The 12,474-nt window shown below is 38.3% G+C and overlaps 1 protein-coding gene across 7 annotated transcripts in view; it reads right to left on the bottom strand.

Moving 5' to 3' along the window:
• The window catches only part of Setd2 (SET domain containing 2), an 86,134-nt gene that overhangs the window by 54,118 nt on the left and 19,542 nt on the right, over positions 1–12,474 (bottom strand). For 6 of the 7 annotated variants that reach the window (XR_001778893.2, XR_001778892.2, XM_006512088.4 and 3 more), the window contains 4 exons: positions 11,282–11,413; positions 8,100–8,228; positions 3,277–3,400; positions 1,502–1,579 (listed from right to left, as the gene is read on the bottom strand). Coding sequence is in view for 5 of the 7 variants with exons in the window: in XM_006512088.4 (XP_006512151.1) it covers positions 1,502–1,579; positions 3,277–3,400; positions 8,100–8,228; positions 11,282–11,413 (463 nt within the window). In the remaining 2 variants the exon portion in view is untranslated. Of the gene's footprint in view, positions 1–1,501; positions 1,580–3,276; positions 3,401–8,099; positions 8,229–11,281; positions 11,414–12,098; positions 12,350–12,474 lie in introns of those variants that run through there. The other variant, XM_017313351.2, reaches the window with a different exon arrangement.

The following is a 12,474-nucleotide window of genomic DNA, read 5'->3' as shown; positions in this document are numbered from 1 at the left end:
TTTGTATAAAGACTATTATTATCTGACTGGATTACACATAGAAATCTTTATGTGATTATTTTTTCAAAGCAAATTGATTTTTTTTCCTTAACTAACCAACATGCCATTCTTATTTAATAGACTATCAAATTCTGTATCCATTAATTGGCCTATAATACAAATAAAACGAACTGCTACTGGACTGGAGAATGTAGTTAATGGAAAGCACTTGGCTAGTAGTAAACACAAGGCCCTGTATTCAGTATCTAGCACGGTCAACAGAAATAAAAACTGCTTTTAACTTATATTTACATATATGAAAGCTAACTTGGTCTTAAAAAACAAAACTACAGGATTCTAGGTGTCACTGAGTATCAAAACAGGAGCACAATTCCCAGTACCAAACTCGGGTCTTTAAGAACATCTTCCACATTGTTTTGAAGCAGGATTTCTCATTTCTGCCACTGAACTACAGACTAGCCAGTCTATAAGTTTTCGATCATTCCCCCACCTCCCCTTCCCACCTTGCTATAGGAGGAGCACTAGGCCTGATTACAGATGCCCACTACCACATCTGACGTTTTAATTCTGGAGCCCAGGTATCCAAATGCAAGTAGGTCATCAGGCTTGTACCACACTCACTTTTCCCCCACTAAGCTATCTTCTTCCTCATCACCATAGCCTACTTAGAATTTCTTTCTTTTAGGTTTTAAGGATTTATTTTATTCTGTATATGAGTGTTTTGCCTGCAATGTAATAGGTGCAATACATGCATGCTGGTGCCCATGGAGGCCAGACAAAGGCATCAGATCACCTGGAACTGGAGTTACACATACATTGAGAACCACCACAAGGAATCAAACCTGGAATCTCTATAAGAACAGGAATTGCTGAGCTATCTCTCCAAGACTTTAGCCTAGATTTTCTAATCCCTCTCAACTTTGGCTACTTATGCCATATAGGTGTCAAATTGGCACTTGGAGTCTTGATACTATCAAATGTAACAAATTTCTTGGTTGAATTTTAGATTAGAAAAAATTATATGTGTAAAAATGACATTAAAAGGCTGACAAGATGGCTTATCAGCTAAAGGCATAAGTTTAATCTCCTGTACCAACATGGTGAAAGACTCAACTCCTGCAAGTTCTCTGACCTCTATATACATATGCACATGCATGCATGAGAGCATATATATGCATGTACATGCACACACACAAACGTGTAACAACATAAATCTTACTTTTAAAAAAACCTTACTTTACTATAAAATTATAAGTCTTTTGATTAATTAAAACTTCCTAAACACTTGTGGAAGGTAGGAGAGGGGTGATAATTGGGCATGCACTCTATTTTTAGAATTCTATTATTTTTGTATTTATACAAATCTAAACTTATTCTAAAATGAAAACAAAAGTATCTCTTATGAAATAAAAAATTAAGAGTAGCTCTGATGTAGAAATTAAAATTAATGGTTAAAAATAGCAATCTTGAATAAATACTTCAAAATTTAGTATCAACTTACTTTCTGGGTTTCACAGTTTGGTTCACAGCTATGATTCATGAAACGAGAGCAATTCCCTTTTTGAGTGGCATCTATTATCTAGGAGAAAGAAAAAAATTTAAGTGTCTTAAAGCAAGATCTTAAAATATCCATGCATTTTGAAAATGAAAATGCATTAAGGTAATTTTAATGCAAAAAAAAAAAAAAAACCCAAAAACACATACATTCCTTTGGTTCCTACCCTATTTTAGAGAACTTTCTATAACAAAGTAACAAATGGCTGACTGCCACTTTAGAATGTTTAAGTAGTTTATAGAAAGGCAAGATCATTTCCTGGGCTAGGGATGAGCTGGGTTTGTACACTGACTGTCTAGAGTGTAGAAATCCTGGCTTCAATCCTCAGTCACAGTACACTTGTAATTCTAGAAGCTGGGTGGCAGAGGCAGGAAGATAAGAAGTTTAAGGTCATCCTAAAGTACTTAGCAAGTCAGTGTCCCATGTCTTTAATCCCAGCATTTGGGAGGCAGAGGCAGGAGGATCACTGAGAATCCAGGCCAGCCTACTGAGTTCTAGGCAGACCAAAGCTACAAAGTGAGATCTGGTCTCAAAAACAAAACAGAAAATATGTAACTTGTCTCTCTTACCTATTTCTTATATTTTATTGCATTTCAATTTCACATGTGAAATAATTCCTTTTAAAACAGGGACTGTGCCACACACAGTTCAGTAGCTCTACAAGGTGAGTATATGTCCAAATGCCCTAGAATGAAAATTCCAGAGGCCATACCCAGATTGATTAAGTGAACCTAGAGATAGGTGCTAAGAATTATCATTTTAACCTTGAATATAGAAGCAGATCTAAGGATCTAACAAAGCTTTATCAAGCCACACACAGAAGAGATTTATTAAAATGCAAAATACATTATCACATCATTTCTCACAAAAGTTTTTTTGGGAAATTATTTTGTTGTCGTTTGTATCAACAAGAAACAAGCTCATTAGTATCACTTTAAAATGGAATGACAGACATTTCTAAATTTCTCAACATTAAAATATAATCCATATAAAAACATTCTAGAGCCGGGCGTGGTGGCACACAAGCGGATTTCTGAGTTCAAGGCCAGCCTGGTCTACAAAGTGAGTTCCAGGACAGCCAGGGCTACACAGAGAAACCCTGTCTCGAAAACAAAACAAACAAACAAAAAAATTCTGGGAATCATCCATGGTATTTAAAGTTACCATATAGCCGGGCAGTGGTGGCGCACGCCTTTAATCCCAGCACTTGGGAGGCAGAGGCAGGTGGATTTCTGAGTTCGAGGCCAGCCTGGTCTACAAAGTGAGTTCCAGGACAGCCAGGGCTACACAGAGAAACCCTGTCTCAAAAAAAAAACAAAAAACAAAAACAAAAACAAAACAAACAAACAAAAAAAAAAAACAAAGTTATCATATAAAGCATGTATGTTTGAATTTACATATAAAAATCATCCCTTCCCATCCATTTGTAAACCCCATCCATTTGTAAACAAATAGAAACAACATATGGTTCTGATTCTGTTTTACTTACTGTTTTGAGAAAGTTTTATGTCACCTAAGCTGGCCTCAAACTTCCTAAACAGATGAAGAGATCATCCTGCCTTCATCTCCCCAGTGCAGAAGTCAGAGGCACAAATGGCTATTAAAGAGTTCATTTCTTCTGGCCCCAACTGCTGCCATTTAAACATCAATCAGTGCACCAACCCCCCAAGCCAGTGCAACAGACTCCTACTGTTTTAAGTAAATACACTCACACTGCTCACCTCGTCATTTTTCAGGGCCATGAAGTAGTAGTGGATGTTTTTGTTCCGTGCATATTCTTTCACCCGAGCTTTAAACTCTTTATGATCAAGTACCTCTCCACAGTATTCCAGGACAAAGGTGTTCCTACAAAACAAAGAAAGAAATACAATTTCCAGCATAGGAATTACACTTAAAATTTACAAAACTACTAAAACATAAAATGCAAAATATTTATTATGTACTCAATGCCCAGGCTTTGAACCTGAGATTCCCCTACCTCACTCAGTCACTTGAGTACCAAGGCAAAATGTGTACACCTCCTACCTCTTTCCTAAAATATTTAAAAGATCACTGAGTCTAAGAACGGTTAAACTTTATACATACTTCCAAGATGCATATTCTCTACCTGGACACTAAAACAACTGTTTGTGTTGACAATGAGCTCATTGGTAAAGTAGTATTATGCCAAGGCCCTGAGTTACACCCTTCAGCAATCAACCCCACCCCCAGAGAGAGTTTAAATATGGCTTACAAATATGGAATCAGTGACTCACAGCTAGTAAAGAGCTCTGAAGAAACTATGATACTGAAAATTGTCAGGAACAATTAAATCATTTAAATACAGTAGCCCTTCTGTGGCCCTTAATTTCATCATTCTTTACTGATGGTAAAAGTCAAGTTTGTCTCTTGTCTCTGACTTCTTGGCTGGTCTCACTGTCCAGAATACCTCATGAATTTGCATCAAACAGCCCTACAAAATGTCAGCAAAGGAACTTTATGCAAAGAGATATTGCCAAGAATAACCCAAAATAATTCTATTTTTTTCACACCAGAAACAAATATGCAAGAGAAAGGGAAGGGGAGAGAAAGAAACTATAGAAAAGGCAGGGCTGGAGAGATGGGTCAGTGGTTAAGAGCACTGACTGTTCTTCCAGAGGTCCCAAGTTTAATTCCCAGCAAACACATGGTGGCTCACAACCATCTATTATGAGATCTGACGCCCTCTTTTGGTATGTCTGAAGACAGCTACAGTGTATACAAATACATAAAATAAATAAATCTAGGAAGGAAGGAAGGAAGGAAGGAAGGAAGGAAGGAAGGAAGGAAGGAAGGAAGGAAGAAAAAGAGAAAAGGCATAAAGCAGCACCCATGCCTTAAGACCAAATGACTAGTTGCCTCACTCTGCTATGAGCAAGGACAATCAAGTTTCACAAATAACTCCAATGATGTTTCATAAAGTAATAGCAGTGTACATGACATATACTCTACAGCCAACTGGAAATCCTGTGTCAGCATGCTTTCAGGTTGACAGCATACTGTAGGCCATTAAAAAATGTAATTTTTACATTCATTTTTACAGCATAATGTAAGCATTAAAAAATGCTTAGCATAAAGGTTGAGAAATCTATACTCTTTAAGAATGAAAGACAATCTTTACGCTTACACAGGAGCCCTTGTATATAAATACACCAGAGGTTTCAATAACTGATAACTGCTATGGACATATAACACCAAAGGGATATTAACGGAAACATTGGTGAGCTCAAAATTGGTAAATTATGAATTCTGGACCAAGGAATGGAAGAATAATTCTTATGAGTCAACTAGAGATCTGACATATTTTTATACATACATATATACATATAATGTATATACATATAAATGTGTGTATGCGTATATGTATATGTAGACATACATAAGATATATGTGTGTGTGTACAGATATAAATATTAATTTTTTATGTGACTAGTAATGTGCATGCCTGATGCTCACTGATGTCAGACCCTGAAGCTTGAGCTGTGGAGGGTTGTGAGTTGCCATCTAGGTGCTAGGAACTGAACCCCGGTCCTCTGCAAAAATGAGTATTCTTAACCACTCAGCCCTCTCTCTAGTCAGAGGTTTGATATCAACTTTTTTGTTTTCTGTGGGTTTTTGTTTTGTTTTTGTTTTTTCTTGAGACAGGGTTTCTCAATGTAGCTCTGTGTGTCTTTAAGTCCTGCTGGTATTAAAGGTGTTCGTATGCAGCACCTACACCACTACCACCATAATTTTGGTTTGGTTTGGTTTGGTTTTCCCGAGACAGGGTTTCTCTATGTAATCCTGGCTGTCCTGGAACTCACTCTGTAGACCAGGCTGGCCTCAAACTCAGAAATCCGCCTGCCTCTGCCTCCCGAGTGCTGGGATTAAAGGCCTGTGCCACCACTGCCCAGAATGTTTTGTTTTTAAGATAAGGTTTCTATGGTGCTTTGAATAACAACTGCCCCCATACTCGGAGGCTTAGTCACTAGGGAGTAGAACTCTTAACAGGATTGGAAAGATCAGGAGTTGTGACCGTGATGGAGGAGGTAATCATTGGAGGTGGGCTTTGAGGTTTCAAAAGCCCATGCAAGGGCTGGAGAGATGGCTCAGTGGTTAAGAGCACTGACTGCTCTTCCGAAGGTCCGGAGTTCAAATCCCACAACCACATGGTGGCTCACAACCATCCGTAATGAGATCTGACACCCTCTTCTAGTGCATCTGAAGACAGCTACAATGCACTTAGATATAATAATAAATAAATCTTTAAAAAAAAAAAAAAAGCCCATTCAAGTCTCAGGTTCTCTCTTTCCTGCTTCCTTCAGATCAAAAACCCCTCACTGCACTGCTACTCCTCCAGAGCCATGGCTGCTTGTATGCTGCAATGCTCTCCACTATTAGCCTCTGAAATTGTAAGCAAGCACCCAAAACATACTTTCTATTATATGAGTTTCGTCGGCAATGGTTCTCTTCACAGCAATAGAACAGAGACTAAAGTACTTTCTCTGTGCATCTCTGGCTGTCCTAGAAATGATCTGCCTGACTCTGCCTCCAGATTGCAGAGTCTGACATGTTTAAACAATCCAAAGCACTGGCTTTGCTGTGCCCGTAGAGCTTCAAATTTAGATTCAATGATAATGTACCACTATAGGGGGAATAAATGAACATCCTAAAAACTGCACTTTTTTTGTGCTTTCTCTGTAGCATTCCTAAATGTGATTAATCTCTCTTTTGCTTCTGTCAGTTATCTTAATATACTTTATTGTTCTCTCCTTGGTTATTTACCCATCCTTTATGAAGTTATTGAATCTCAAGTCTCTTCACATTCCTTTATTCTCTGAAATTTTATTACCACTGACAACTTCAACTATTAGCTTTATATACACACAAGCGCTTTATTATGCATTGTTCCTAAGTTGTAAACTGAAACGACCCGCTAGGAAGTTTTAAGCTCCAATGAAACAATTTTAAAAATGTGCTCAACCTTACTGAACCTGAGCTCAATCCCTAGAATACACATGGTAGAAAGAACCGATTCTCACAAGTTTCTTGTCCTCTGACCACCACCACCACCGACACAAATAAAAACAAAACATAAACCATTAAGTTTTGTTCATAAGATATTGATATAATCAAAGTGCTTATTAAAAATTACCCTACCAACTGAAAATAATTCTCTTTTAAAAAAAAATTTAGGCTGTTGGAGGTGGTGCACCTTTGATCCCAGTACTCGGGAGGCAGAAGCAGAGGGATTTCTGTACGTTTGAGGCCAGCCTGGTCTACAGAGTGAGTTCCAGAATAGCCAGGGCTACACAGAGAAACACCATCTTTCATCACTGTCTATATCAGCTGAGTGAGGTGGCATATACATTTAATGTCAGCAGTTGGGACAGAGACACTCAGATCCCAGTGAGTCTAAGGCCAGCATGGTCTACTGTGAGTTCCCAGCCAGCCAGGGCTACACAGTGAGACTCTGTATCTCATGAACAACAAAACTCAAAAGTACCCACAGAAAGATATAGTATATAAATGTATTTTTGTAACAAATTAGAGCTCAGTAATAACAACCTAGTCACTCATGGCTAAACCTAAAAGTTAAACCACTATCTTTATAATCAATATTTAAGAAGCTAAAGGGATGGCTCAGCAATTAAGAACACTGCCTATTCTTCCAGAGGACCTAGGTTCAACTCCCAGCAACCAACAGAGCAGCTCACAACCACCTGTAATTCCAATTCCATAGGATCCAATGGATCTTAGGCCCTAGGCACACAAGTGGTGCAGACATACATTGAGATTAAACACCTATACATATAAAGTAAAAAATAAATCCTAAGATGTTTCTTTCTGAGCAAAGAGTTGTATCAAGTTTGCAAGTAATGCATAATGACAAAATTCCAAGTCTTACACAGACTATCTTATAAATTTCAGTAAATGCTAAAATACATGAGATTGGATCTTTCCCTCTCTTACCAAAAACCAAACTCTCCTCCCTGATCACTGAAGCTGTGTAACATGAGTTTTATGAAAGACAGACAGAGTTTAAAGAAATTCGGTCATCTGCCCCAAGTCAGAGCCCAGCAGAATGAACACTTGGCCTCTCAAAGGGGCTGTAATATACCCAACAGTCTAACGACAGTGCACTCAGGACACACTTTTAATTGAAACAAGTTTAAATACCAGAATCTAACCAACCACTAAAAGATCAAGGAGTGGAAATTTATAGAATATAGCAATACTCAGGGATTAACAGTGTAGACTCGAAGATTCAGCCAAATGAAAGGCCTCAAAAATCATTCATCATAACTTAAAGACTGTTTAAAAAAAAAAAAACAAAAAGAAAAAACAAAATAAAAAAAACTTCCAAAAACCCAAAATGGAACTTTTTCTTCATTTTCTAAAAATCAATTTAACAAACTAGTTGCCAAGCAGTCATTCTACACAATGAGCATTATTAAACATCACTGAAATAAATCATTTAACCAAATGCCTAACCAAATCCAACAACACAGAAACCTGACATGAAAGGGATAGAAACCAAACTTACGAAGGAAGATCCTTAGCAGCCCTTAAGCCCCAGCCTTTCTTTTCTGTAAGTATGACTTCTACATCTGCATGCTGTTTTCTCTGAAACCGTCTGTTTGAACAGTAATCTCCATTTGGACATCGAGAGGAACTGAAATGAGAAATGGGTAAAAGATAATTCTTTAAATACCATAAAGAACTGTAGCAGCTTCAACAGAATGTGTTCTGTGACAACAACCTCAGCTATACACACAGTTCAGCTGTGGCTAACCAATGCCCTTCCTCCGTGTTACCACTTAAAAGCATTCCCTAGAATTCAGTGACTACGTTGCTCCTGTGGGAGCACAGTCATCTCATCATCAAGAGGAACATTTGTCTGCCACTTCCTGGTGTCTGGAATACAATTCTCATCTGTACAGAATCTTTGAGTGCATGAACAATTATTGGATTTGCTTATCAAAGCTGTACCAATAAACCTTATTAAGCTTTTATGTTACCATGCATGTTTTCTGATCATACAGCTATTTAACATTCTTTAAATTACATTTATCTTGCATGTTTGTGCAGCTCACAGGAGTCAGACCTCCCTCCTTTATGTAAGACACAGATCATCAGGCTTCAAGGACCTTTACCCACTGAGCCATCTTGCAAGCCTAGTTATTAATTTTTCCAACAACAGCTTTTTTTTCCAGGTTAAAAATCAGGCTTAAGAGATAGCCCAGTTGTTCTCCCAGAGAATTTGGGTTCAAATCTCAGCATACATATGCCAGCTAACAACTTAATCTTATTTTGCTTATGTTAACTTTAAGTGCACATCCTCTTTATATTCCATTCAAATCATCAATTTGGTCTTTTAAATGCAACTACACACATATATATACACACACAAACACAAATTTAAAAACAGAAATAAAAGTCAATTTTCCTATTCTTCTGAGATATGTGTATTTTTTTTAAAGATTTATTTATTTATTATATGTAAGTACACTGTAGCTGTCTTCAGACACTCCAGAAGAGGGCATCAGATTTCGTTCAGATGGTTGTGAGCCACCATGTGGTTGCTGGGATTTGAACTCGGGACCTTCGGAAGAGCAGTCGGAGCTCTTAACCACTGTGCCATCTAGCCAGCCCGAGATATGTGTATCTTATTTGTGTGAAACTTTAACAGGAACAAAAATAAAAGCTCCATGTTTTGCTGTGAAAACCAACTTCATTAATATTAAAAATAAGGAGCCTTAGAATAAAGTGGTAGCTCGTTCCTTTAATCCCAGCATTGAGGCTGTAGAGAAGCAATCTCATAGAGCTTGAAGCCAATCTGGACTACATAGTAAATTGTTGGCCAGACTAGTCTACAAAGCCAGAACTGTCTCATCAAAAAAGGTTCTATTCACTATAGAGCCTTGGCTGTCCTGAAACTCTATGGCTGGCCTCAAACTCACAGAAATTTCCCTGCCTCTTCCTCTGAGTGCTGGAATAAGAAGTGTACACCACCATGTCTAGACTAATACTTTTTTCTAGGATAAAATAATCAGGTTGGAGAGACATGGGCCAGCTGTTCTTTCAGAAAATTTAGGTTTGAATCTCAGCATACATATGGCAGCTAACAACAATCTGCAACTCTGGCTCCAGGGCATCAGACTACTCTTTTGGTTTCCACAGGCACCAGACACGCACTTAGTATACAGACTTACATGCAGGCTAAATCACGCACATGCATCAAGAACAAAAACACTGAGAAAAAAGAATTTCTCATTAATCAGATTGGTTAAAAATAACTATCAAACATTTTTAGCCAGGCCTGGTGGTACACTCAATCCTAACACTGAGAGGCAGATGGATAGCTCTATGAGTTCTAGGCCTGGCTGATCTACAGAGCAAGTTGCAGACCAGCCAAGGCTATATATACCCTGTCTTAAACAACAAAAAGGAAACATTTTTAATGCAGAGATATTTAGCATTTTATGAATTATACCAATCAAGTATGTAGCACCAGAAAATTAATTACTAGGGGTCAACTATTAACAGAAGACATAATGCACTTAGGACAAAAAATTAGGCAGATTTGTATATGCAGTTCTGATTAGGTCTGATTATACAAAAGTATACATAATATGCTTTTATTTCTATGTATTTAACAAAAACAAAACCAAAAAACCAACCACCCAGCAATAGTGGTACATGCCTCTGAGTTCAAGACCACCCTGGTCTACATAGTGAATTCTAAGTACAGCCAGAGAGAGATACATGGAAAAATCCTGTCTCAGGTGAGAGTGGGGGAAACCAAAGAGTAAAAAATTAAGTAAATCATTAAAGACAACCATAAACTATCTCTGAAGAAAGATCAGTGTTTAAAAAGAAATATATGCCTATGTTGTATATATTAATACTTTTTCTGGGGAAACTTCAAAGGGGAAAGATTGGCTTTTTGAGTCAGGGTTTCTCTGTGTAGCCCTCCCTGGCTGTCCACCTGCCTCTGCCTCCTGAGTGCTGGTATTCATTCACCTTCTGAATTTTCAAGTTTTACTGTTTTATTTCATCATCAAAGTTTAAAATTACCACAATTTATTTCTCAGGGCACAAGCATCACTGAATTAAAAGTAGTTGCAGAGGGCTAGAGAGATGGCTCAGTGGTTGAGAGAACTGTTGCTCTTCCAGAGGTCCTGAGTTTGGTTCCCAGCGGCCACATGGTGGCTCACAACCATCTCTGATGGAGTCTGAAGTGCTCTTCTGGTGTGTGTCTGGGGACAGCTACAGTGTACCCATATAAATAAAAATAAATAAATCTTAAAAAAAAAGTATTTGCAGAGGCTGCCTATGGTGGTTAACAAGCCTTAACCCCAGCACTTGGGAGGCAGAGGCAAACAGATTCAGGCACATATGTTTGAGGCCAGCCTGGTCTATATGGCGAGTTCTAGGACAGCCAGGGCTATATAATAGATCCTATTTCAAAGAAAGCCAGCAGTTTTATTAGCAATAGAACTGTTTTATAGAGCACTTATGTGCCAAATGCTTAATCTAATGAGCAATATAGCAGAAATTCGTCTTAATATCTATTTTCTATTAAACACTGGAAATCTTATTGCTCATAAGTATTCATTTAACATAGTAAAAAGGTAAAGATTTTATCCTTCACTAATTATTTTTCATATTTCAAGACACACACTACACGAGATACGGAGGAGTGGAGCAGACCATCTTGCTTACCATTCAATCATGAGGAGACGATTAAGGCAATCTTCTCCACATGCTACTTCACCTTGAGCTCTTTCATCCTTAGAAAGAGGTGTACACTCACACTGCATTCGCTTAATATCCCGGTGGGATTTGTTCTTCTTCCTATTGGGTACAATTACATACAATTTAGTTACGTAAGTCTATTAAAGATCAAATAACTACTGAAGCTCAATTTCATATTTAAGTCAACCACTCAAAAGACAACACTAAGGTGGAAACTGAGTTCAAGGCTAGCCTGGCAAGACTCTATTCTCTATCCTCTTACCCTCATCCACCCCCAAGAGAGAAGACGATAAGAGAAAGAAATGATGATCTTCTAATCATTGGCATTAGTTAGATAAAAGTCCAGTGTGGTGCTGTACGCCTGTATGTAACCAAAGCTACTTAGAAGCCCGAGGGAAGGACCCAAGTTCAAAGCCTGCCTAAAACAGGCAAGTCCAGCAAGGCCTGGGGGATAGATCTAGCCGAGTTAGTAGAGCACTTGCTGATAGCATACAAATAGGCCCTAGGCTCAATTCTTCACAGAAAGACCGACAGGGAGGGAGGGAGTGAGTTCCAGGCCAGCCTGGTCTACAGAGTGAGTTCCAGGACAGCCAGGGCTATACAGAAACCCGGTCTCGAAAAACCAAAAAAAACAAAACAAAACAAAACAAAAAAACCAAAACAAAAACCACAACACTGGCTATTTCTCAGAGGACCAGGGTTCAATTCCCAGCACCCACATAGCAGCTCACAACTCTCTGCAACTCCAGTTTCAGGGAATTTGACACCCTAACAGACAGACAGACATATAGGCAAAACACCAATGACCAACGCACATAAAATAAATATGTACATAAACTGTACTCTAATTATGGCTTTATAGTACATAAAGGTGCTTGGTGTGCACTAATTTTAAAGAAAAATGTATCGGGTTAGGTGTGGTATCAGAGGCCTTTAATCCTGCACGCTGTAAGCAGAGGAAGAAGCAGCTCTGAGTGTGAGCCAGCCTGGTCTACAGTATGATCTCCAGGACAGCGGACAATACAAAGGAACTGTCTGGAAAAACAAAACAAAGAAGAAAAGGGAAAACAGTTTCTAACAGTCATTTGCCCTTTTTAAAAAAAAGTTATTTAATGTTATGAGTGAGTGTTTTGCCTGTGCTATGCCTGTGTACTGTGTGT

Source organism: Mus musculus, chromosome 9, assembly GCF_000001635.26.
Source record: "Mus musculus strain C57BL/6J chromosome 9, GRCm38.p6 C57BL/6J".
In the NCBI taxonomy this organism is placed as follows: domain Eukaryota; kingdom Metazoa; phylum Chordata; class Mammalia; order Rodentia; family Muridae; genus Mus; species Mus musculus.
Note: the sequence above shows the minus strand (reverse complement) of the source record. Positions and strands in the feature narration are given on the sequence as shown.